The sequence below is a fragment of the Limanda limanda genome, chromosome 7, assembly GCF_963576545.1.
Source record: "Limanda limanda chromosome 7, fLimLim1.1, whole genome shotgun sequence".
Classification (NCBI taxonomy): domain Eukaryota; kingdom Metazoa; phylum Chordata; class Actinopteri; order Pleuronectiformes; family Pleuronectidae; genus Limanda; species Limanda limanda.
In genome coordinates this window covers 10,264,550-10,290,471 of record NC_083642.1, presented here as the reverse complement: position 1 = coordinate 10,290,471, position 25,922 = coordinate 10,264,550, and the positions used below count along the sequence as shown (strand labels likewise).

General features: G+C 41.4%; 3 protein-coding genes across 4 annotated transcripts; 1 reads left to right on the top strand and 2 right to left on the bottom strand.

Moving 5' to 3' along the window:
* Positions 1-144: 144 nt before the first annotated feature.
* On the bottom strand, positions 145-14,979 carry LOC133005273 (DDB1- and CUL4-associated factor 1-like). The gene is made up of 25 exons (XM_061074909.1): positions 14,796-14,979; positions 12,719-12,839; positions 12,544-12,620; positions 12,386-12,459; positions 12,161-12,274; positions 11,285-11,422; positions 10,520-11,116; positions 9,839-9,940; positions 9,582-9,740; positions 9,090-9,269; positions 8,706-8,915; positions 8,363-8,532; positions 8,116-8,240; positions 7,433-7,668; positions 5,535-6,610; positions 5,252-5,450; positions 4,905-4,987; positions 4,312-4,396; positions 3,988-4,221; positions 3,408-3,501; positions 2,919-3,023; positions 2,658-2,731; positions 2,441-2,536; positions 2,114-2,345; positions 145-1,474 (listed from the first exon to the last, which is right to left on the bottom strand). The coding sequence occupies exons 2-25, from the start codon at positions 12,829-12,831 to the stop codon at positions 1,422-1,424; spliced, it is 4,626 nt and encodes a 1,541-aa protein (XP_060930892.1). The 5' UTR covers positions 12,832-12,839; positions 14,796-14,979; the 3' UTR covers positions 145-1,421.
* Positions 14,980-15,091: 112 nt separating this feature from the next.
* On the bottom strand, positions 15,092-21,656 carry ssuh2rs1 (ssu-2 homolog, related sequence 1). 2 transcript variants are annotated; one of them, XM_061074252.1, is made up of 14 exons: positions 21,480-21,656; positions 21,349-21,380; positions 21,207-21,265; positions 20,559-20,681; positions 18,946-19,021; positions 18,640-18,769; positions 18,440-18,500; positions 17,940-18,061; positions 17,770-17,832; positions 17,590-17,672; positions 17,412-17,504; positions 17,128-17,233; positions 16,469-16,576; positions 15,092-15,766 (listed from the first exon to the last, which is right to left on the bottom strand). In XM_061074252.1, exons 2-14 carry the CDS (start codon positions 21,369-21,371, stop codon positions 15,626-15,628), a joined length of 1,188 nt encoding a protein of 395 aa, XP_060930235.1. In that variant the 5' UTR covers positions 21,372-21,380; positions 21,480-21,656; the 3' UTR covers positions 15,092-15,625. The 2 variants fall into 2 exon arrangements, with proteins under 2 accessions (XP_060930235.1, XP_060930236.1); XM_061074253.1 differs by having other exon boundaries at positions 21,499-21,656.
* A 266-nt stretch (positions 21,657-21,922) lies between these two features.
* On the top strand, positions 21,923-25,018 carry rpl32 (ribosomal protein L32). The gene is made up of 4 exons (XM_061074385.1): positions 21,923-21,987; positions 22,610-22,710; positions 22,828-23,009; positions 24,854-25,018. The coding sequence occupies exons 2-4, from the start codon at positions 22,615-22,617 to the stop codon at positions 24,981-24,983; spliced, it is 408 nt and encodes a 135-aa protein (XP_060930368.1). The 5' UTR covers positions 21,923-21,987; positions 22,610-22,614; the 3' UTR covers positions 24,984-25,018.
* The last annotated feature ends 904 nt before the right edge of the window (positions 25,019-25,922 follow it).

Below are 25,922 nucleotides of genomic sequence, written 5' to 3'. Positions count from 1 at the left end.
TTCTTGGCACCAGTTTCAACACACGTTTTATCTTTCTCCCTTTTAAAAATAACAAATGAAAGACATCTCTGCTGTAACAGCTTATCAGCCATCGACTGACCCTCGAGCATCGTTCACACGTCATTAAGGAAGCACACAAACAACTTATTTTGCAACTTTATTTATAGTAAAAATACTTTCGATACATACAAGATGTACATAAATTGTCTCAAGAAACTCCAAGTCTCCAAATGGAAAAGAAAACAGGCAAAATTATTAGATACAAATCATAACCGTGAGAAAAGTCATGAAATGTTTGCACTGCTTTCAAAAAGTGTGCAAGTGAAGGCATCTGTTTTCACAATGTTGAAGTGCGAAGCCTCCTGTCAGTCAATCAGAGGGAACGCACATGAAGATGTTTTGCTGCATCTCCTGTTTTCAAAGATTCAAGTTATTTTTAGAGTTAGATCCAATGAATGAAGCTTATCATACTTTCAGTCCTGAACCAAAGACATTGAGATATATCCTCGGTTTTTGAACATTAAACTAAGTTGAACTGAGCCTGTGCCATCATCAACATCAACTGAGCCCAAATGATGGCACGGCTCAGTAAACATGAGTGAGATAACACAAAGGTAGAGCGCTGCACAACCCCGTGTCTGTCATGTGCGGACAGTGAGCAGATGTAACAGTTTGGTTAAGATGTCCACACTAGTTATGGTGTCTTCAGCGATTCAAGAGCACCGAGCTGATTTATCTATTTACACAGTGAAATCAGGAGGCAAAGTCAGATATGGCACTGCTGTGTGTGGCAATTTGGTCGTCGGTTTATGGTGAGAGTCAAACCTGAAAGTGGGATTTGACGCTTGATGAACCATCAGCAACATGTTTGTGCGTCACATTAGCTGCCTAACTCGGCACTTCAGTACGTTCTTGGGATTATTCCAGGTGTGGTGAAATACAAGCATTGTACAACAAACAAGTATTGGATCCTCTGTTCTACAGTTGCAGGCCCACAGCCCGGCAATGGAAGTTGTTTCCCCCACAAAACACTAATCTGTGGCCAACCAGAGGCTCACAAAGTGTCTTTAATCAATATCAAATAAAGAAGCTCATTAGAGAGCCGCTAATGTGATCAAATATAAAAATTTTATTCACTGCAGCTACACACTAGCATTTCCAATCACCATCAAGCCCACTTTTCTTTTATAAAACTATATCATATACAATCATTTCTTTTGCACAGCACTTATTGGATTTTCTTGGTCCTGTCACTCCCAAAGTGTGCAGACACCTACAGTTACAAACTGGCAGTGCTCCAGATTATCTCCCACCTCATCGGCTGATATTCTTTTTTTGGCGCCTCCTGTTCCGCAACTCAAATGTCTGTGAAGCAGAATGACATGTTGTCCGGTTCCTCGGTCCCAGAAGCCAGAGTCTCCTCACTGGTTCAGGGATAACATGATGTCATCCTCAAGGCTAGAGGAGTCAGAGTCTGTTTGTGCGACAGACAGATATACAGATTTAGAAGCGTAGGGACACAGATGTGGCGCTGGTGAGGTCAGAGGGTGAAGAGGAAAAACTAAAAAACCAAATAGCTCCAGCATAATGTGCACCTGATGCAGCAGATTAAAGCTCTTTTCAAATATTTATGTGTTCAAATGACGATTCCTCGTCAAAACGCTATGATGAAATATCAGGTTTTCTGTTAAAAGTAGAAACGTTTTAAGTGAATTAATGTTTTTCTTTTTCTGAGTAAATTTAAGTCTACCCATTTTATTTTGCTATATATTTTACTCTAAACTATAAAAAATTAACACATTTATCACAAATAGATTGTGAGGATTATTGCTTCTCATCTAAAATCAACAGAAAGCATTTGTGTGTCAAAATAACTTTGTATATTATTAACCTTAACAAACCTTAAACAGGTAACTGTGAATTAACTTGTTTTTTTGCAGGTTTAGCTTGAACGACCTTTTCTCCACACACATAACACAACCACCAGGACAATTAAAAACGAAATTACACAATTACAGGATAACCGAGGGCAAAAACTGCCTTGTTAAAATGATGGATCAATAGAACTCAAAGTAGTGCAGCCAACAAGTAGCTAACGTGACATGCTACTCACCATTCGGATCAACATCATTGTCAGAGTCATCGTCGTCATTGTCATCCTCTTCGAGAAGATTTGCCACCTCGTCATCAGAGGGAGAAAATTCCTCATTCCCATCATCCTCTTCTTCATCATCCTCGTCTTCTCCACCGTTCTCGGTCTCTAGCTCAGCGATAAGAGGGTCTGTATCGATATCATCATCCGAGTCGTCATCATCGTCATCGTCTTCCTCCTGTTCATCATCCTCCTGGTCCACAAAACAAATGACAACAAAATATTATTATCAAAAATATTATTATATAAATGATTATTATTATCAAAAATAAAAGAATAAATTACCACCTGATCCTCCTCGTCCTCCTCCTCTTCCTCTGCAAGTCTCTGTCGGCCAACTTCATACAGCCTGCACACTGTGTCTGTGTTAAATGAGTCTTGGTTCTAGGAGACAGATAAAGCAGGAGGAGAATATGAAATTCTGCATAATATTTACAGATACAGACATTATTACAACCTCTCACAAAATTACTTGCATCTTAAAGTCACAATGATAAGAATTTACCTCAATCACAGCTAAGTAGCAATCTTTTGTGTCTGTGCAAAGGTCAAATATATTCCTTTTGACGTCAATAGTGGCTGAGAGGAGAGAAAAGAACGTGTTAGGACTCAAAATACAATATAAACAGCACCGTATTACAGAAATGAAATAATCACCAGCTATAACAGGGTATAATATGAAAGGTAATGAAGTGAAACATTTAATTATCTTAAGACTTTTGGGAAAAATCAATTGAAGTGAATCAAGAGCAGAAAGCCTGATTACCGATTGGTTTGTAGTCTGTAGCATTAAAGGTCCTGAAGGACGAACCGAACGGACTTTTCATCTGCATTTCCATCATGTTGTCCTCGTCATCGGCCTGTAGCATTGCTGCAAAAACAGAGAGCCACAGAGGAGTGGGAGAGAGAAAATAAAAAGTGTGCACAGCGAGCTGGTGAGCCAGGGCTCTGGCTCCTGAGAGATTAAAGTGGTGTTCGCGCGATCAGAGCCGTCACGCCACGCCCCTTTTCTCTCCCTGTGAGGCAGCGTGAACCAGCTGGTTTTGTCTTTTGCCAGTCCAACACTGTTCCTTCTGACCATATGGCTCGAAGTGACAGTGGAATCGGGCACGCACACGCATACACAGTCTCCAAATACACACACACGCTCAATAATTACACAACTTCACACACTTGCACTGATTGTAAAAAAAGAGTTGTAGGCTTGATGCCAAAAGCGCTACATTTCCCATCATGCAGCGGTGTCCCTATTTACCTCCGTAGATGACGGTGCCGTTGTTGTTGAAGACTATTCTGCACTGGTCCAGAGCAGGAACAGTGTGGAGGAGGTGGAAGGTCCGCAGGTCCCACTAAAACTCCAGTTAAGGTTTTGTATCAACTAAATAGGCCACAAACTTAATTAGCCAGTGATTAAAACCGTCCCTTGAGAGGTAAAATCAATTTTCAGTGCAATACATATTTAATGGTTAGCAGTGAAGTAAAAGCTCAATAGTCGTCCCATAATTGAAGCGACAACAAATTCAATCACTGATACAAGCTTTCTTTTTTTGCATCCCGAATGCAATCACTCTTAGCCGATAACTTTAGCAATTTATTTAGCAATAAATTTAAAATCATCAAACGATTACTTCTGCAACTGCAGACTTTATATTTAGAGGACTAAAAGATCCATGTTTAACACTAATGCTACAGTACTCAATGCACTGACTCACATATTTAAATCAGGCCAATTACATTTCATGAAGAGATAAGGGATGAGTTTGGGTTTTAATTTACTCCCCAGTCGACAGGTATCTCTCTTACTGTACTAAATTCTCATCAAGTGTCAAGGATACAATTTCTGTGTTGATGATGACCTCCAGGCTGTTGGGATGGAACACGCCGCTGATGTTCATGTTGAACTTGTCAAACTTGTGGATGGCCTGAGCCGTGCGCACATCCCACAGCACGCCATCGTTCAGCACCAGGTCGTCCGTGGGGTTGAAGGTGGCACAGTTCCTCTTGTAGTTGTTAGCCAGGTCTGGGTTGTTGAGAGTCAGCAGTACCTGTCCCGTCTGGATGTCATAGATCTGATGAAGAGAAGAGATTCAGTTGAGCGTTTACCATTATACTTCAACTTCCTGTGTTCAATGATGTTAGAGAAATGCTGTCATACGTACTCGTGCTACATGCTCCTTGGTTCCAATGACGCGATCTTGTGACTGTTTACTGAACTCCACGTAATGGTCACCGAGAAAAGAATGCCTGGACACAACGAGAGCAACATTTAATCGAAAACACAGAGTTAAGTAGGTGTGGAAAATCTGAATAGTTCAAACTGTAACTGCTTAAAGTCATGGTACAACAAATCACTCCATGGGCTGAGTCTCGGTAGTGCCTTGGTTAAACTGTGCGGATGAATGAAGCCAAGTGCTTGTGTTCCATGAAGTGAAGACTGCGGCCCTCAGGCTGTTAGCGTGCATAATTAAAAAGCATGTCATCTCTTTTTGGCAGCGCCCTGTTTTGACAGCAAAAAAAGCTGCTTTACCATTGGACAGAGAAAACCTCACACATGGAGGCAGTGGAATCACAGACAAGTCCCTAACTGAACTGTGGATCGATTGTCTGTGGTGAGAGAGCTGTCATGTGGTCGGTGCTTTCTGGGTAATTTTACGCTCTAACTAACTCAAGAAATATTTTATTCAGGATTTTTACGTAAAATAATTTAGCTGGTGAAATTATGGGTTCAGACTCATGTGAAAACATCACTTACTTCATGATGAACACTGATTTCATGCCCCACAGTGCAGACAGGGGGTAACTCCAAGAGGCTGACGTTAGGAGCAGAGAGCCATCCTAAAATTACAAAATACGATTGTTGAAAATCGTCCAAAAACGTATTTTAAGACATGAACACATTGTGTTTGAAATAATATTGTGCCCAACATGGATTTCCCAAAAAAATCCAATCCTCAGACAAAGATCCCAGTTAAATAACAATTGGCAAAACACACTTTCAAGTAGATCGCCAAATATCTTACATGCAAGATTACACACAGCAACTGGAACTACCAGCCAGAATGTGAAACAGATGATGTATTGGTAGCTGGCCGTACTGACCCGTGAGGGCTCCAGGTGAGTGATGGCTGAACTGTGACAGCTGTAGCTGGCTTCCTCCTGGCCTGTAAACACATTGTAGAGTTTGAGCTGCCCTGTGCAGGTCCCGAGCATCAGGAACCGCTCTCGGGCTGAGAAGGCACAACACATGAATCCACTCTCATCCTCATCAGCCTCCCTGAACACGGAGATGGGACGGAACCTAGACAAAAAGAAATAAAGGATGTAGGGGAAAAAAAACAATTGTAGAGGAAACAGTAAAGCCCAAAGTGAATTGGAAACCTACCTGCTGAAGATGAGATGTCTGTCAAAGCAGCCTCCGTCTACTCCTCCGTATTTAGGATATATGACTCTCCTTGTGTGTCGGGAAGTAAAGTTAATTGGTGCTTGGCGTCTCTGTTTGGGCTCAGGGCATTGATGGGGTGTAAAGAGAGAGAAAGGCGGGCACGTCGCGACGGGGTTTTTACAGCGTGCGTGCTGCTCCCTCAGGTACTCTGTGATGATGCCGTCTAATGCAGGGGGGGAAGGCAAGAGCCTGTCCAACTGCTTCTTCATGGCTGGACTCTGGCTGAAGGCCCCATGGTCAGACTTCTGCCTAAGAACACGTGGTTTCTTGCAGTTCACCACAGGGCAGGCAGCTTGTCGCTCACGAGAGAAAACGATTCGGCCGATCAGTGGGTTTCCATTGCTACAGAGGGGGACAGACGTAGAGGGGAAAGGAGTTGTTGAGGTCCCGGTGGATTGTGATGTTGAGGGACGTGTCTGTGGATGGCTGGACCCGGGGGTGGATAAAAGAGAAGGATGGTTTGCGATTCTTGAGCCGACACCATTGGCCAGCCGTGGTGTGCGGGGGAGAGTGGCAACAGGAGTGGCAGTTGGGGGAGGAGCAACCGAAGGGAAAGCAGAAGTAGAAAGTGAAGTAAGAGACAGACTCGCCATCGGGAGCTCTGCCTCTTTGGTAAGTATGGTGGCTGTGTCATGAAGGCCTTTGGCCACAAGGTGGTTCCTAATAAGCAACAGCAGCTCTTTCTCAGGGAAAGTGATCCTGGACTGGGCGACCACACTGGCCCTCTGCAGCCACGCCAGTGACACGTCCGTACCGATCATCAGCGGTTTCCCAGAGATCCTTTCTATCAGCTCAGCTGCAAACTTACAGAACTTGACGTGTTCGCTGCGTTTGTCCTGAAGCAAAGGCTCCTTCATGAGCTGCTGGATGTGTCCGCTGCTGAACAAAGGCAGCTTGCTGATAATCTGTCTGACGGAGCTGGAGCGAGACAGACCCACCAGAGCCTTACAGGCTAGAGCTCGGATCTGATCTGCATCTGTAATGGGCATCTTCACTGTCAGCAGGGACAACAGGACCTGAAGGACAGGCGCAGAATGGAGGTTAAAAAAAACAATGGCAGACAGAACTGAGGAAATGTTTGTAATTATTTTTAACAGAAAGCTCCTAAATCATTAAAGTGACCCAGCTGTGACTAAAAAGCACCCATCATGAGAGGTGGACAAATACCTTTAAAAGGTAAGGAAATGAGATGCAGTGATTTCTCTGCTCTCACTTTTATCCTTGGAAAGTGCAAATGAGAAACCTGACATCAAGTATAAAAAGTAAAACCAGTTAAAACTACTAAAAAGGGAATGTATTGCATTATACCGACAGGTATTTGTATATATTTTCTCTACTACATTGATATAAATGGGTGTTGGTTAAATTCCAGAAAAAAATCTCTATAGGATGTAACAAATTTCAAAAACATCACAAACTTCCTATTCTAAAATGACTGTGTACTCCATTCAACACGTCTCTAAAAGAGTTTAAATGAAAACTAAACATTCTTACATTTTTATTGCAAGCTGAGGACACTCATACTTCTCCTTCCTGGTAAATTAGGATGTTATACTGTTTCCCCTGTTTTAATTCGGTAATGTTCTAACTACATCTTGTTACACTGAGCTCCACATGTCCTGATGTGCAGGTCAGAGCCTTGCATTGGATATCTTGGTGTTTGAATGCGTGTGTAAATCCTGTCCAGTTACTGCTGCAGCACCTAACAGCTTCCTAACAGGTGCACAAATCTACCTCAAACGTTTTGGCCGCTGGGACAACTTCAGACAGTTTGACTGAACCAAGCCAATTGAGAGAAAATCTAGCATGCTTCAGTGACTGGTATAATTTAACTCTACCTTGATGCCATTGTTGGACTGGACCACGTTCCACATCTTGGTGAGCACACTCTCGCTCGCTTTGGTCTGCTGGGGCTGGCGGCGGCGGGGGGTGCCTGCAATGAACTTGCCAATGCTGGACATGCGTTTGTCTGGAGCACAGACGCAGTTGATGACAACCTGCAAGGCCGACTTCTGAATCTCGGCATCATTCACAAATACCTCTCCCTCCGCCACTGCCAGGACGATACTGATTCCTGAAAGAGCAAAATCCAAAAATGAAAGGAAAAACCTTGCAGAAAAATAAAACCTGGAGTTTTGCCATCTCTCATCAGAGCTTGGCACAGTTTTATTAAAAGAACAAAAATAGGGGGGTAATTATATTTTGTATTTTTATTGTGCTGTTGAAAATATAAAGACATATAAAAACATAATGTTCACACCATGCAAGAAGTATTTTAATGGTTTATTGAACTCACGTCACTACCGAAACATTTATATTCACTGCTGCTAACACAACATTATATATGGCCTGTTGCTTGTTTTAATGACGCACAGGTAATTTTACACTGTTTCAGATCAAATAGAAAACACTTCAGTCTAAATAGATTTTAAGTTGGCCCTTTACGAAAAAATATTTTTTACATATCCTCAAATGTCGCACTATAAGTGAAGTTTATTCATAGTTAAGTTGTAACACCTACCTACGGTGGAAACAGAGGATCCTCTTTCATCAAGCACAGCAACAGCCTCAGACAACAACAGCTGGGTCTTTGGAACAACTGTTAGAATACTCAGGATGTCGAGGGCATAACGAACTGTATCACTCCTACAGGGAGAAGAAAATCATAAAACAATAAGTATCACGATGTCGCTAATCACTCTCTCAGTCGGGAGGTTGGAAATGTTAAAAGATGTAAACAGGATGTGAAAGGACAGCCATATCGTTACCTGCCATAGTAGGTCCTCCAGCCACAGGCAATGGAAATGAGTTGTAGGAGGAGCTGGACACACGACAGCTTGTGGAAGACCTCAGCCGGTTCCCAGTAAAGTCGCAGTGGTCCGTACTCTATCAGAAACTCCATCATTTCCACCACCTGTTCCCGAGTATAGCTCACCGCCTGGGACACAGACGAGAACACAAGTGGTTACTGCAGGAATCAAAACTCCTGCATCAGCTTTACAACAACACCAACATAAAGAGAGCACTACACGTAATATCTGAAAAATACATTAAGAAAACAAGTGTCCAGTAATGTCAGGCTCAGATATCGTTTGACCTCTGTGTGTGTACCTTGTAGTATGGCTGGGAGTGAATGGGGGCACCCCCCTCCGTGCGCTGCAGAGATTGCTTAACCTGCTCCACCTTGATTGCCAGATGGGCCTCAAAGTACCTGCGCAGGGCCATGCAGGTGTGCTTGGCCGTCTGCCTGCTGGAGAAAATCTCATCATCACTCAGCAGCACTCCCTGGTCCTCAAGGTTCAGGATCTCCAGTGTGCTAATCTGAAAAAAATCAGTTCGACATCATATGTTGGTACACAATCAGCATCTGGTACATCTTGGTATCACAGCTCGGTTTATCAGTTCTTCAAACACACAGTATTTTCTATGAATGATACACATGGTTAGTTTTACATGGTTGGGATCACGAGAAGGCAGCTGCTGGTTTGTACTTACCAGATTGACAAGGCGCCGGAGCCCGTCCTGCCTGTCGAAAAGCTCCAGGACAGCACGGAAAGAAAAGGAGATGGAAAAGAACATTGTGGCATGGCAGCAGCCGGATGCATGCGAGCACTCCAGCAGCCACAGCGTGTAACCAACCACATCGGACAGGATGGAGTGGGGCAACATGCACACCTTGAGAGGAGAGGACACAGCAGTGAATACAAATGGGAACTGTTTCTGAATCCAGGAGATACTGATGAAATGAAACATAATTTTCATTAAATACAGAGCCACAGGGGATTTTCAAAATAAATATAATGACCAAAAAGGTAGAGGAATCAGCAGTTAATTACAAACAAATGCCGATATAGTATTACTTTTTTTTTTAACTGCTATAAACACATAACATTACACCGTCTTTGGCATATGCACCAAAACCGAAAAAAAATGGTTGGCACATTTTATAGATATATTGTATTTGTGCCGTGTGTGTCTGTTCTGTACCCTCTCCATTGCATCCTGGTTGTAGGCGAGGTAATAGAGACACAGAGACACTCCGGTGGCAGACATAGACGGCCGGGGGATTTCCAGCAACTTCTGAACTCCTCCGTGAGCCACAAACTCAGCAGCAAACTTCTTGTGCAGCAGCAAAGATGCCAGGTACTGAGAGAATGGAGGGGAGAAAAGAGACAAGTCTAGAGAGCTTGACCTTGTGTTTCAGCACTTGGGGGGGGGGGTCAACTGCATGAGAGTGCTTTTACCTTGAGAGCCTCAAAGGTGAGCTGCACATCATTGGTCTGCTTTAAATCCATATAGTGCACGAGTAGCTCCCGAGCTCCAATCTGCATGAACACTGCCAACAGCTGCAAATAAGAGGAGGAGAAGTCATGAAGAGCACATCATTGATGTCACTGTCAGTTTTGGCTTATTCCTTCAATAAATTGTTCAACTAAAATAATGCCTGCTCAAAACATGTCCTGTATAAACTGAGCATGAAGTTGAGTTTTTGTAATGTCACAACAGAATATTTTCTTTAATCATAATTACAGAACACTGACATCTGCTGGTAAGTCTGTGACAACACAGGGACACATATACACAACCTATGGTGACAAGCTACATTTGCTGCAAAATACCATTCTACTACGGCTGCAACAAAGGTCATTTCATTTGATCCATCTGCCAATCGTTTTCTTGATACATCCTTTGTTATATGAATTTTCATAAAATGGAAAAAAATAGTGCAATATCATTTCTTTAGTCAAAAACCCAAATGTTGTGTTTGCTACAATATATGACAAAACAAAGCATCAGATCCTCACATTTGAGAAACAACAAACGATTAATTGTTTTTCAAAATTGTTGATTGTCAATATCTACTCATCAATTAATTGACTAATTGTTGCAGTTCTAAATGAGCCGGCTGAGGTCAATAGACCCACCTCCTGATACTCCCCCAGAGGAGTGAGATACTGCAGGATGAGCCTCTGCTCGATCTCCGGGGTCAGAGGGTACAGATGGTAGTTGTTCCCTATCACCCAGGGGCTCATTTCGGACCAGCTGCTGTTGGAGAGCTCGTTGAAGTTCCTCTCCGGATCTGGCAAAGAGAAATTTAGCTTCTGTTTTGAGGTCCTGCCAAGCTCCCTGTCTGCCTTTCTTTTTAGGTAACTGCTGCCATCCAAAATGCCAGGGTGGAACAGTGAACTTGGGGCAGACATGGGCTTCATCATGGTTTTAACAGCGGAGTTGGCATGGCTGCTGGCCTTCTGAGGGAAGTTGAGACGGAACGAAAGCTCGTTTTCAGTCTCAATGGCCGAGAAGGGAATATCTCCAGCCCCCTCGGGCCCTGTCCCCTCCCTTTCAGCTCCGTTTCTGCCCAGCATGAAGGGCGTCTCTTCAAAGCCTCCGTCGACAGTCTCCTCATCTAAAGGTAGCAGAGGCTCACTCAAACTCTTCCTGGGGCTGGGCCGTTTGATTTCCCTTTTGTTCTCAGCATCCTTATCCTGAAGCTCACGTAACCGATGCAGCATCAAAGGCACCTGTCGAAACAGAGCATGGAAAGTTAAAAGTTAATCGACAGCTGCGACTTCACACCACCTACTGATGATGAGCAAATAGTTCTAATGCTTGTTGAAATAGAATTATATTGGCTGTTGTAGTACATCGTCCACTTTCTGACATTTGACACTGGAGAATCCTGGACTCACCAAGACAGAGTTCTCCTCCCTGTAGTTGGCTGCAATGTCCTGATTCTCCATGGCACCAGCCAACAAGCCTGTGGCATAGATTCTGAGGGGCTGCTCTGCCTCCTGGGCCCACGTAAAAAGACGCTCAACAATACCCTCCTGAAAAACACAAACACAGATCAAAGGTCAATTACGTTTAAAAACAAGAATATGGACAAATTACTCATCGGGGAAAAAAAAAAATACTCGCCCGCTTATCTCTTGTGCTTCCTTTAAAAATGCAAAAGGTCATCAAAAAAGATTTTACAAGCATAGTTCTAAATAAAAAGTTACATTTAAACAAATATTTCAGGCATCAACATCTATAAATTTCAGTTTACACGGTGGTCAAAGTTTAACAAAGTTTGCAGGTTGGAATGTGACTCCACAAACAAATATGAAAGCTGTTGATGGGATTGTCAAGTCCTGCGACTCAGTGATGATGCAGCTTCAGTTCTTTACTTTATACAACTAATATTGTTTTAGGGATTGCCACTTCGGCCTTTACCCTCTACCCCACCTTCATTTTACTCTTCTTTAATACAGGGGACAGCTCAAGAAATAGCTTTCTGAATACTCTTGAAGCTTCCTGTTCACTGTAGTATGTGTGATTTTATTAAATACCAGCCTGCTACACATGAATGAGTAATGTTGCCAGTAGAGGTCATGCAATTAAATATAACATTACATATTTTCCTAACGTGCATTTAAACACTGAAAAGGGCATGTTGGATATGTATTTGGAAGACTATAACACTACAGGCTACCATAATAACTGAAGTAAAGGAAACATGTTTGGTTGGGCATAAAAGAAAAGAGAAAAAAAAGGGTTTAATAATGAAGTCAGGAATATTGTACCTTTTCTTGGAAGACCACTGCTGTCTCCAGTCCAGGCATGATGTTCTGAAGCAGACGACAAGCCGCTGCATTGAGGGGGAATTCTCTGCTGGTCATCACATAGCTATTCACCAGCTATAAACAGAAGAAATTTTGAAAAACATTGAGAAAATAATGAATCACCTTCTGACTCAGACGCTAAGAATGGCTCTATTTGTTGTACAACAAGTATGAGTTCACTCTTACTGCGTTCATGAAGTCATCATTCTTGAACAGGATCTTGAGTAGGTGTCCCAACACACATTCTGGATCAGCTCTCCCTAGTGGCCAAGTGGGAAATGTCAGACACATTCATAACATTTCACTCTCCAGTGATCTTGACTAAATGTGTTTCGTTTTCATACCAGGATGTCGATCATCAAAAGGGTCTGGGTCTGCTTTGTGGTACTCCTCTGTCTCATTCTCAACAAGCTCGGAGATTCTAGAAGGTAGAGCAAAGTAAAACATTTAGATGACTGTGGGTGACTCTCCACAGCTCAGCTCAGTGACATCACAACAACAAGCAGCAAGACTCCTTACTTTGTGAGGATGCTAACCAGCTCCTGGGTGCTGCCTTGTTGTTCTCTCTCCCACTGTTCCAGTAGAGCAGTCAGCTCTGCCTTGGAGTCTACGCTGGCAGATGCTGACGCCATAGCGTTGCCTGTCAGGATGGCATACACGTAATATAGATTACTTTCATTATTGAAACCAGATTCCTTTAATCAGGTCAAATTGCATATGCTGAACTCTAAAAATATTCCACAGTAAGTACAAGTTCTTCCACGTAAATCTTTCTTGAATAAAACCATTTAAGCCTCATCAGGAAAAAGCGCTTAAAGTGTTCAAATGCAAAAAAGGCCAATGTGACTGATCTATTATATGTTCTACGATCAGATCATTAGAACTCATTTATCAACGTGCAAGTGAAATGTAGTAAAAATGTGAGACAATTTCCTTGGTAAAAATTCTAAAGGTTGTAATAAAAGTACTTATTTTGTCCAACAAATGGTTCAAATATCAAAATCCTTATAATAATAATCTAAATGTTTTTATTATTGAATTAAAAAAAGCAGAAAACCATCACACACAAGAAAGCTGGAACCAAGAAATGTTGGCTATTTTTGCATGAAAGATGACAAACACAAACTAGGGCTACGTTGTAGCACTGAACTGGCCGACCACACGCAACTCGGGACCTGTTGTGGTTGGTGGAAACTTTGGTCATAGTTTGAGCATGGCTAGGCCCGGAAAAGCCCCAAAAGGGAAATACAAATACTACGAAATACAATAGGGCCACCCACCGGAGGTGCTTGGGTCCTAATAAGAAAAATCCTTCACAATTCAATAGGGTCTCCCACAGTCACTAGAAATGTTTAATGTGTTGGAGTGAGAGAGAGTAAGAGACATTTCACCTAGAGAGACATCAAAGGTTCCTTTGAGCTATGAGCCCTGACACTGTCACTGCAGGAGTGGGTTGTTGACGGCTTAGAATCAAAGGATGCATAGTCCATGTATTTCAGAGATACAGAACCTCGTGTTTTGATGCCGTGTACTCAAACTCTGACGGCACGCCACGTCACACCGTGTGCCGGAAAGTCGATATTTGAGTAGATATCTCCATCTTGTTGAGATGACACTCACCTCAATTTGAAGATGATCTGATGAAAGCCTTCGGGCCCTAATGAATGTTCTGTTGATCAGTAAAGGAATTCCCTCTTCATCATTAAACCATATTTTGATGTGTTCTTGAGCAATCCCACTACAAAGCATCATCTACTATCAAATCATTCATATGTTTTGTATGGAGAAATTGTAGTCAGAAAATTGTAGTGTAACAGAGTAAACGCTGCAGTAAAGTGGAGTGGAAGAATAAAGTGGCATGAAAAGAAAATACAGATACCTCAAATCTGTACTCAATTGCAACACTACTGTAAATTAAAATATACTATAAATGTTCTTACTTAGATGAAACCTCAGATTAATAATGTCTCTACAGTCCCCTCTCCACACTCATCTACACCTCACAGGGGCTGGAACTAACTCTGCTGCAGCACATCTTCATCATGCAATCACATCAAATACTGTTCGTTACGATCCAGAGAACAAATATTAGAGATTTGCTCCAAAAGCTTCACAAACATCCGAGCAGGTGCAGGAGAGACTCTCCGGGGACTTTAACCGACTTTAACTGTCATACACTGTCAGTTAGCATGTAGCACGTAGCTCGAACTTCCTCATGCAACTTCTCTGGTTCTGTTTGGGAGCTTCACTGTGGGCTCAGACCCTTTCCACGTCCCTCCTCCCCTGCACCGACTCCTCACAGGAGAGACTCACAGGTCCAGTAAACTCTCACAGAGCCTGTTGCCATGTTGCTCCAGCTCCACTCTGGCTAAACAAGGAAGCTAAACCACTTGTCTTCGCTAGCGACCCTGTTTACGGTTTCCGTGCTTCAGACTAACTGAGCACTTCGGACATGTTCCTATTCACTGTGTGAGATGCAAATCACTGTCCCACCAACACGAAGCCTGACCCTACATGCAGCCAGGCGCCGGGGATGCTAGCTAGCTAGCAGCATAACAGGGAAGCCAGGCTACGTTGAGCTAGCATGCTAACCAACCTCGTTGCTCCGGTCAGGCTCTTCCCCGCTTTCTCCCCAAAATTGGCCGAGGCTGGCGTCCACCGGTGCCGGTCCGACCTCCGTGGCTCCTCGGTGTCTCCGGGTGGATCCACGTGTCACAGCCGAAGCTTCATTTGCTTTATTTCAGCTTCGTGCTCACGCTTTATTATCATTATGGCGAACACGTTCCTCACGTCACTTCGCCAGCGACGGTCGACGTTTTATGACGCATCGACTCAGGAGCAAAACAATTGTGAAAGTACGTTTATTACAAATTATTAATCATTGCATAGAAGTTACATTTTGTTTAGTTTTATTTGTATTTTAAAATCATACACATTTAATTAATATAAAAATAATTAATGTTACACAAACAGCAAACGGATTTGGTTAAATGCAAATTTGGTGACATTTAAATATCAAGCAAATAATATACTGTATGAAATATCTGCTTTTACTGATTACAAATCACTGGTATCATATAAAAGTACAAAAGTGTCAGGTATCAAGGGATGTGGTTTAGATCACTAAATATGATTCTCTGTTATGGCACATAACAATGTGAATTCTTGACATTAGATGTTGTCATGATTAGTCAAAGGCAAATTGAGTTTCAGTGTAGGTTGCTTGCTCAAATAGCTACACGAGTTCTACTACCTCATTGTATCTATAAACTGCCTCTATGTCAAATGACAAACTTAAACAAGGTTGTGACTGCCCACATGTCAGGGAATGCTCCATTAATCCATAGAATTAAACTGTGAGTAACATATTTAGAAGTCTGTTTGCTTGGAAAGTGAGCACCTTCATACACAGCCACTGCAGTCACATCACATCACACTACAGCAACAGGTGGCCGGATAGTTGTCTGCACTAACTTTAAACTCGTTCCCGTAAACAAAGTAAATATTTGAATTCCCTTTCCAATTGTAGGTCACCTTGGTGACGGGGATCAGCTCGATGGTATGACGCTGCAGACAAGAAAAACAGATATGATCATGTTACACAAGCTTGGACTGCCACACACCCTCCTCCAACCACTGATCATTTGAACATTTGTACATTTGCACTGACTGTTACTTTTTTTTTTACTACTGTATTATCCCGCCTATATTGTATTCATATTTATATATTTTTTTATTTTTATCCTGCTCATAGTGAATTCATCGTCCTTATATCTTACAATTCCTGTTAATACTGTAATATTCCATATATATTTCTTACTGTACAGATCTTTTTTATTTACATTTTCACTTTAGTATGCACAAAACTCATATACTTCTTATTGCCACACACTGCCACACACCCTCCTCCAACCACTGATCATTTGAACATTTGTACATTTGCACTAACTGTTACTTTTTTTACTACTGTATTATCCCGCCTATAGTGTATTCATATTTATATAGGGTTAGGGTTAGGGTGTACTGTAATATTCCATATATACTTATTTCTGTACAGATCTTATTTATTTACATTTTCACTTTAATATGCACAATACTCTGCACTTTTACTGCCTTTTTTTGCACTTCTGGTTAGATGCTAAACTGCATTTCGTTGTATAAGTACTTGTACTGTGCAATGACAATAAAGTTGAATCTTATCTCATCTAATCAGAAGATATTTCCAATCCAAACTAAATGTTTGGCATCACATGAAAATATTGTAAATACCTGTTGTAGAATACGTGATGTCTGGGAGAACTTGCCCTGGTGTTCATTGACAAGGCGCTGCGAAGCATTCACCACTGCAGGGTCTGGGAAGCCCATCACTGGGTATACCTGCAGCGGGGGATCAGAAAAATATAAGTTTAAAATTCATGTTTAAATCCCAATGAATATGGTTGACAGATCATGCCAGATGACAAACATTTGAGCATTTATTGTGAGGAATACACCAAGTGAGTATTAGACCCAACACCAGCAACAGTACACAGGCTGCAAAGTAAAAGCCGCAGATAAGCAACTTCCTTCCTCCATCAGTGTCACACAGGACGTGTTCAGCAACAGTGCTTTTATGTGGACCAACCATTACTTCACGGTGTCGAGAGCACAACACACAACCAAACTGAAGGAAATAGACTTGAAGCAGTAACCCTCGAAAAGCACCAGTGTAACAAGTTATGTGAGCTGTGAAAATTGCTTTATTGATTAGAAAAGGAATGAAACACATTCTGTGTGAGCCTGTTTGAGCAGATGTATAGATGCAGGTGATATGAGGACACCAGTACAATTTCCTCACCTATATCTAGGTAATGTGTTTGTTCTATGTGTTTTTACACTCGCCCACTTATATCTTGTGCCTCCTGTAAAAGTAAGAAACAATATTTTACCATATACTGAGTGTCACTGAACATCTCCTTCCCAGACACTGTGCTGAGGTTGTTCACCTGCAGTCCGCTCAACTGTTCAACAACATAGTTGTCACAGTTGTTGATCCTGAATGCATATATATATAAAAAAAAGGTTATCCAGTTGAACTTTAGAATTATTAAACATGGATTAACAGTATACAATAATCATAAATGTTGATGAGCTCAGGATCATTAGGAGAATGCACTCATTGCTTTAGTTATCTCATATTCTTCACAGATAAACCATAAGAAGGAAACCGCACCATTTCACAGTGAGCTTGATGTAGACCAGAAGCTGTTGTTTTCCTTGACACACATCACATATCTTGGATCCTTGCCCCCCACAGTGGCTGCAGCTGTAACAGAACAATTGTTAATAACTACCTGTATGTTGTAGAGGAAGCACAATGTAATATTCAGAAATCTGTGGGTGATTCTTACTTGTCCCTTCCTCTTCCATTGCAGTGGTGGCATCGGTCTTCTCCGCTGCGGAAACCAGACCCATTGCACACCCAACAAACTTTCTGACAGGAGCAAGAAAATAAAACACATGATCATGTGATTGTCCAACTACAGGTCTTGTAGTAACCTTTGCTGTGGTTGGTTGGTTGAGTGACTTACATTACCAGCACCGGCACAGTCTTTGCAAGGTTTTCGCCCCATTCCCACACAAGCGTGGCAGGCCTGTAGATGAAATGTTTCTTATCAGGAAAGAAAATCTCTAAACACAAGGACAGGGTGTTTTTCTTCTCCAGGCACATTGTGTACTCTGCAGTATTGTTATTGTTTACCTTCATAGATGAAGTGTAGGGAACCTTGATGACCTGTTTGTCATCCAGAAAAAAACTGGGGGTTTTAGCCGGAACATCCCAGGGCCCTGGAGGTGGTTGGGCGTAGGCATCCACTGGCTGCCCTGAATAAAACAACATATCAGATCGTCACTGAGGAGTCAAACTTAATGACTGACGGACATTAGAAGGAGTATTGAAATAATTTACTGATAACCATCAAGTAATTGATGATTATCAGTATTTTAAATTGTAACATTTGCTTGTTCCAGCATCTCTATTGTCAGGATTTGGACACTTCTATCTGTCCAAATCCTTGTGCTCAGGACTGTTGGTCTGGCAACACACACAACTTGAAAATGTTCTTGTTAGCTCAAGGAAATTCTGGTTTTCATTATGTTCTAACATGTTATCATCAGAAAAATAAGATCAACATATTACTGTAAAATAAAAATGATGGTTAGTTACGGACCCAGAGCAGAAGATGCTGAAAGTGACAGTACCTTTATATGGCTCATGACTCCACTCTGTAGACCTTGTTTCACTAAAGGTTTCCAGACGATACTATAACAAAGCAGGAATGTAGAAAACACGCATGATTAAACATTCTACTTTCATTGCTTTGCTTATTATCGATAACTATCATACAATTCAATAGTTCCAACACTAATTCCCAACCACACATGAACAGACGTTGTCCCACCCTGTATGTATTGAATGCGTCCATACTGGTGATCACACCATCCTTGGCCGGTGATGCACTGTAGCAGCACTTGCTGGAGGCAAACAGGATGAACGCCCCACGAGCAGTGTCTTCAGTTATAGACGGGATACTGTGAGGAGCGAAAGAAGGACATACAGAAAGTCCTCAAGTCTCAGTTTTTAAGAGGAAGTGATACCACCCAGAACACTGAGCTTGTGTTACTGTAAGTCTTGAATTTCATTATCATGGGAAATATTCTCAAATATTCGGGTAATATTGAAGCAGAGGAAATTGTGTAAGACCTACTTCCAGTTTGGTTGTTCAGGTCCAGGCTCAGGCACAGGTACTGGGTAAGCAGGCATTGGAGGGGGCAGAAATCCACCTACAGGACATTTGGAAAGTTTTAGTCGTGTTTAATTTATCATTTATCAGAGCAATAATTTAGTTTGCATTCAGTATATACTATACTCCACATTTAGATCGAAATCAACAGTTTTGCCTTAAATTCTAACTTTACTGAGACAATACTGTTCAGGGAGGTATTCATTTACCTTTATGATTATTATTGAAGTGGGCAGAGGTGTTGAACTGGACTCTGTTTTTCTCGGTATTTCTAATGGTATGTGTGTACATACCCTATAAACAAACACTCAGGGAATACTATATTACAACACATTCTTGTGATCAAGTAAAACACCACCACTGAATATGACTCCAGTAAAAACACACTGATGAATCAACACCTCTCAGGTGGTTGAAATGATAAACAGGCCATTATAGGTGTTATAAAGGGATATCATGTGACAGAGCTGTTGTATTGTGTTGCTGGGGTCAAATGAAGGGACAAAAGACACTGAGACCGACTCGATCAACAGAAATGTGGTAACATTCACCAAGATGTTGACCAGGAACCACCGTCGTGACAAGTAAAACTGTGCAGCATCAGGAGACTGGTGTTTTAGGGTCAAAGAGTGATCACATTACATATGGATTTGAGTTCTTACTGCACTTTGGTATTAAGTAAACGATAAAAACCTACTTTGCTATAAGTGTAACTAATAAAGTGACAAGTCAATCAGCAAGCTCCTCTGATGACGTTGGGCAAACCAAGGATACATACATTGAGAAAAAGTTATTTAAATGCAATATGCATCTGGGTTAAATTTATTTAGATTTCCTTAATTTCAGGGTAAATGTGGTTTTGATTAGCTAATTATATTCAAATTAAATCATTTAGATTTACCAACAATCTGCATGAAATTATGGAAGCCCTAAACGGACATGGGACTTAATTTGAGTTGCTATCTCGTGATAACTGGATAAAAACCTTGTTATCTTGAGATAAGTCTATATAAAGCCTTTCATGCAGGAACTGTCCCATTCAGTGTAGCAATGTCAGATGAGCCACAGCTTGATAACCACATCATATTATCTTCCTGTTACCCAAACACTTACATTCATTTAGTTTTCTTACAAACAAAACATATTTACGATAAAGCATTTATAAAGCCCAAAACAAATGCTGAAATATAGGCTTAACCGCATACATGAGTTGTCAAGTCATCCATCAGTCGTTGATTGACAAAAATATTAGATCGTGATCTCAAATTAATTATCCTGTTATCTTGAGGAAAAAAGGTGTGTTATCTCGAGATAACGAGTTAATTATCTTGTTATCTCGAGATAACAACTCAAATCAACTCACAGGACAACAGAGGAAATATAATGTATGATTATGGGTGAATTTGATTTAGATTGACCAATTATCTGCAAATAAAAGCTCATTTGGATTTCCTAATAATCAGAGTGAAATTGATTTGGATTCACTAAATGAAGAAACATATTCCAACTCATGTTTGAGCACATAGTTGTGTCATCCTCTGTGTCACTGAGGACGTGAGAGGTGCGGCTCACTGTACCTCCTCCCGACACTGTGCCCTCATAGCCCGGTATGCTGTCGAACATGCTGGCCGGCGGAGCGCTGGGTCCCTCCGCGGTGAATCCTGCTGCTGCTCCCGCTGCGGCGGGTGGGGCGAACATGGCTGCAACAAACCAGAAGAACAGGTTCAGTCGTTTCCATAATCGCAGCCATTCGAAAAAGTTAGATTCCAGTACAGCTCTATTGCATTATGACACAGAAGATCAACCAAAACCACAGTGTGACTCCACTCTGCCCTTCTCGGGGGAATCCAGCTGAAATATGAAGCTCTGTAAACATGTAGCGATAAGACGGTAGAAGAGAAAGAGACTTACCCTGCCCCTCTCTGTTCAGGTCCATTCTCAGAGGTTCTACGGTAACAGTGAGGAACTAAAACACTCGCTATCTCAACTTAGAATCTGGTAAAACTTCAAGTCCTGCGGTTAAAGTCGCGGCTCCTGGGGCTCGCCTGGCTTCAAACCTCAAATAACCTGGAGATCCACCGTGACGTCACTCGAAGGTGTGTGCCGTACGGAAGTGTGTAATCACACTTATGCATGTTTTTTTTAATTTTTTTTAAAAACAGTTCATTTTCAGCTATTTGTTTTTAACTCAGTGGAAAAAGACACATGGACCTTCCGTGTCTTACCGGGTCGTGCTGCCGGGGCATAACCGGGGTTGGCTACCCCGTAGTTTCGATTTTGCTGGCTGGAAAGTAACGGGAAACGAAAGTTAACTCCGGGTTGCTTAGATTCAACAGAGAACTGACTAAAAAAGTTGAAGACACTTACTTCGCAAGGTGCTGGTACTCCATCTGTAATCTCTGCAACACAACAAGCCAAAGAGACAAATAAACTCTTCATACGTGCTCGTCTACGTGCGTGCAGCCACAGTCATGTGACCGCAAATAAAACACCAATACCTTTTTAATCACAACACACCCTGCGACTTCCTGCGGCTTCCAGTCAGCTGACTCCTCTTCTCTGACAGCTCGAGAAAAGTGAATAAAACTTTCCCCTTGTTAGAGTTGACAGGTATTCGATGTCAATCCGATCCTCCGACAGAAAGCCCCCCCTCTGCCCCCTTTTCTCGATTGCCCCTCTTATGTGCAGGAAGTGCGCACGAACCGCAGTAAACAAATGCGAGAGGTGGGCTTCCAGATGTTTTATTATACGTGACGTCGAATTTGATACACATTAAAAGTTTCGTGTTTTTTTTTACTTCACACCCTTTTAAGGCAAAATATATAAAATCCACTTGAGCACAGAAGCTGTAAATTAAATTTAAAATAAATAAAGTCCAGATAAACTGGGCTAACGTGCACCAAAGGAATGAGAACTACGCTACCCATAAGGCTTTGCAGCACTCGCGGAAGTCCTTTTTCTTCCCTTCCGCCGTAGCTGAGGTCCTTTTCGGATTCGCATCGGCTGGTGAGTTCACGCAATCTGTGAGAATCCGAGTGATTCGGGTGTTTAGTTGATCATCCTGCTGTGGTCCATGCATCAAACACGTTATTCACACACATGTTGCTTTATATCGACCGGTCTACTAGTTTAGATCCATGGTTTTAACGTATTGTCGGTGATGCTAAAGCGGATGCTAACGCTAGCACCGTGAAATGGTGCTGTCGCCGTCAGTGGAAGCTGACACATGAGCTGTGAGGAATAAATAACTACCGGTTTCGAACATGGGATCTATGTGGGTTATTTAAAATGAACCAGTCGGAACAAACAGCTGGAAGTAGAGTAGCACGGTAAACGAGCTAGCTGAACACGATAGCCATTAGCAAGCTAACGCTGGTAATCACGTTTACCTCCATGCTAACTCAACACGTTGGTTTATTGCTGATAGTCAGACACTCTGAGTTTAAGTCCTTTTAACTTGACAATAAATAACCTGCAAAAGTCGCCATAGCTCAGCTCAATTGTCATGTTTGCTTGTAAACAGCTATTCATTCACTTGCAGCACAGCACGTTGTGTTAAAGTTACATGTCTGAAGTTGACGTAACATCTTACCTGGATCTTAACTTGATTCTGACTTTGTTCCCCCAGCCACCATGCCAGCCCTCAGGCCCCTCACAAAGCCTAAGATCGTCAAAAAGCGAACCAAGAAGTTCATTCGCCATCAGTCTGATAGATATGTCAAGATTGCGGTAAGTTGTGTTTTTTTAAATCTCACACAAGGTGCAAGACAGATTGACTACTGCGTTTTCTTTCTAGGATTGATACACAGGGAATTAATCTGTGCTTTTTCCACATTTCTCCCACAGAAAAACTGGCGTAAGCCCAGGGGTATTGACAACAGGGTCCGCAGGCGGTTCAAGGGCCAGATGCTGATGCCCAACATCGGTTATGGTAGCAACAAGAAGACCAAGTACATGCTGCCAAATGGCTTCAAGAAGTTCCTGATTCACAACATCAAGGAGCTCGAGGTCCTGATGATGAGCAACAAGTAAGTAGTGGGAGCCCACACAGTAACATGTGGATCACACAGCAGGGTTATTGATATCAGACTCGCACATGGATGGATTTGTCTGCAGGGTTTGAGATGTCTGCAAAAACTTTCGCTCTTACTTCATTTTAATAGAGTTAAAGAGTTTTGTTGATGGTGTTTATATTGAAGGTAAAATATTACACCCATTATTTCTATAGTTATGAATTAGACACATCATTTTGTTAATTTGATCATACCTCTTAAGTAATATCCCCTGCAAAACGTATCCTTGTGTAGCAACTATTTAATGTGGTGTCATGCTGAACTCTTCCTGTGCAACAATTATATGCAACTATTTGTTGGACAATAGATGAAGCAGTAGCTTTGACGTTAGGTTGTTTTTTTTATTTGCAATTCAGATGCTTGGTCATTGCTTAAATTGTCCATGTCAAGCTGACAAGTTTTATAGAAAACATGCAGTTCACACTTAAAGTTTAAGCAACTTAAAACCTTTTCATTTTGAGGTGGCAGCAGAAGTCTGTCAGATTTAATAAAGCGAAGCTAATGAGACGAACAACGTGTTTAGAAACCCTATGGACAAACTGAGTTAAGTCATTCCTGAATGATGACAAGATTTGAACTGACATTTTCTTTCTTTCAGCCGTCCTACGATTGAACTTAGTATTTAATTAAAGGGCGATGAATACAGTACTGCATGTTGCTGCCTGTAGAGCAGAGTTCCCAAGTGTAGTCTTTGAGGGTGCTAACACCTGGGCAAACACCTTTATACTTAGGGGCTTAGAGTCTGATCTTTGGGTATTTATAAAATCAGAAAGTTCAAAAAAATCAATAGCAGACAAGTTGAGGCATGTTGCTACTTTCACCACATTTTAAATCACAGTAGTCGCCTCATCCTGGTAATTTAAGGAAAGAAAGTACAAAACGGCTATTACCATTTTGAGTCTAATTTTTATTTTGGAATGAGCTGAGTTTGACTGACTGACCTACACAGTTATGACCATCACCATAGTCCAGCAAACTTCAGAGCAGAGATTGATCTGCTGTTCAGAGTATTGGTCATTTGTAACTGCATGTTAAAATAATTCAACAGACCAGGTAATACAGCATACCTCACAGTCAGCACAAGGCAACCAGAGCCAGTAGATCCTGCAATGTAAACCAGGTCTTAAGTCTTTATCGAAACAATTTGTGAAAACTCACAGAACAAACTTTAAAGGTAAAATAATTGGGAAGATTTGACTGTTTCTCTGTCAAGGAAGATGTTTGACTATTTAAGGAGTTGGTCACTATTGATTTAATACATCCATGAAATGCCATTTTGATTTGAGAAGTAAGATCAAATCTTAACAAGTTAAAGAAAAGCCAGAGAAAAGGTCAAATTTGGCATACTAATATGTTTTATTAACCAATCTGACCTGGATTTGGTGCCTGTGATTATGTGAGACAAGCTGAACTTTCAAACTGATCAACTGTTGGATCAATATTTCAAACTTGTTTTTACTGCTTTCCCCACTTGTAAAATGTTTTTTGGACAAGTGGTAAAGTCAAACAGGCTGTTAATGGTAGAAATATTTAAAGTGTGTTATAAAGCATAAACCCCAAAACACTAAGGATGTGCTGAGGAACATTCTCCATCGTTCTGTGGTTGAACTTCTAAAACAGGATGATATTTATATTAAATTGTCCTTTATTTATTATGACACTACTGTATTAGTAGTCCGCATTTACATTTGGTTGTTCTAAGAATATGGACTTGAACCCTTAGCACATCACCGCCCTTACTTCATCACATTCAGTAACATTGGTCAATAACTAAAACCGTCTTTCTTAACTTTTTGTAGGACTCACTGCGCTGAGATCGCCCACAACGTCTCCTCCAAGAACAGGAAGACGATTGTGGAGAGGGCCGCTCAGCTGGCCATCAAGATCACAAACCCCAACGCCAGGCTCAGGAGCGAGGAGAACGAATAAACTGGTTATTAACAATAAATGTGTAAAAATGGAAATTGTCTCATGGATCTTATTTTCCCTATGATAACTTGATTTAGTACAGAAATGGATATTTATGAGCATCTGTACATATTTTCAATTTAGTGGGTCTCAGGTGTGTTTGGATGAAAGCAAGGCAATCTGGGCACATATTGGTGTCATTTTAAATTGTACACCTACAATTGATGTTGAATGAGTTGCATTTTTCCTTGACATCAAAACAGGTTTTGTTTTTTAAATTTCTCACTGGTTTACTGAAATCTAATTTCACAAAGAAACATGAACATCCATTGAAGTAGACATGGAGTTATTTATAGTTTTTATGGGCTGTGATATTTCCATGAGGAGCTAATTTTGCTTGTTGCACGCGTGTCAAAATGGTGAAGAAATGCTGGTGAAGGCCACAGCTGGTACTGTTCTCCCCGGGGTAAGCGGGTTCTTCCTCAACTCATTCCAGTTGACTGGATGCTGAAGCAGAACAAAAGGGGCAAGATGCCTGAAGAAGACAATTGAACCATATTATAAATGGGAAGAGCATTCATAACTCCAGTAGAAATTCTGTTCTGCCTCAAAGATTTGATCTAGGGTTGCTTATGTAAGGGGCATGCTTGTACAGTTTGGAGGGCTTTTTGCTGTCAAAGAACATTCTTGACTGAAGTTTCTGTTAAATTTAACTAAGTTGGTGAAGTCCTTGCTTAAATTGCTGGGGGGGGGGACTGATTTAAAGCAAGTTAAGAACCGGAAGCTGTTTGTCCTTCATTGTATCAATTAAAAATTACTAAACGGAAACAGTCAATCAGTATTTCATATATTTCTCAGCAGAAAATGTTCATGATTCTTCTCCGTTCACTTGAGGCATCTTATTTATTCTGGGAATACATTTTTTACCTTTCTGTAATGTGCTGAATAAAATTCAAGCTA

Coding starts and splice junctions, on each gene's coding strand:
- rpl32 (XM_061074385.1), top strand. CDS start 22,615: ATGCCAGCCCTCAGGCCCCTCACAAAGCCTAAGATCGTCAAAAAGCGA. Junction 22,711..22,827: donor ATAGATATGTCAAGATTGCG/GTAAGTTGTGTT, acceptor TTTCTCCCACAG/AAAAACTGGCGTAAGCCCAG. Junction 23,010..24,853: donor GTCCTGATGATGAGCAACAA/GTAAGTAGTGGG, acceptor AACTTTTTGTAG/GACTCACTGCGCTGAGATCG.
- LOC133005273 (XM_061074909.1), bottom strand. CDS start 12,831: ATGGCGTCAGCATCTGCCAGCGTAGACTCCAAGGCAGAGCTGACTGCT. Junction 12,460..12,543: donor TTTTGATGATCGACATCCTG/GTATGAAAACGA, acceptor CTTGGCCACTAG/GGAGAGCTGATCCAGAATGT. Junction 3,502..3,987: donor TCATCATCAACACAGAAATT/GTATCCTTGACA, acceptor CTGGAGTTTTAG/TGGGACCTGCGGACCTTCCA.
- ssuh2rs1 (XM_061074252.1), bottom strand. CDS start 21,371: ATGGAGTACCAGCACCTTGCGAA. Junction 17,673..17,769: donor ACTGTGCCGGTGCTGGTAAT/GTAAGTCACTCA, acceptor TGCTCCTGTCAG/AAAGTTTGTTGGGTGTGCAA. Junction 16,577..17,127: donor TCAGTGACACTCAGTATATG/GTAAAATATTGT, acceptor CCCCCGCTGCAG/GTATACCCAGTGATGGGCTT.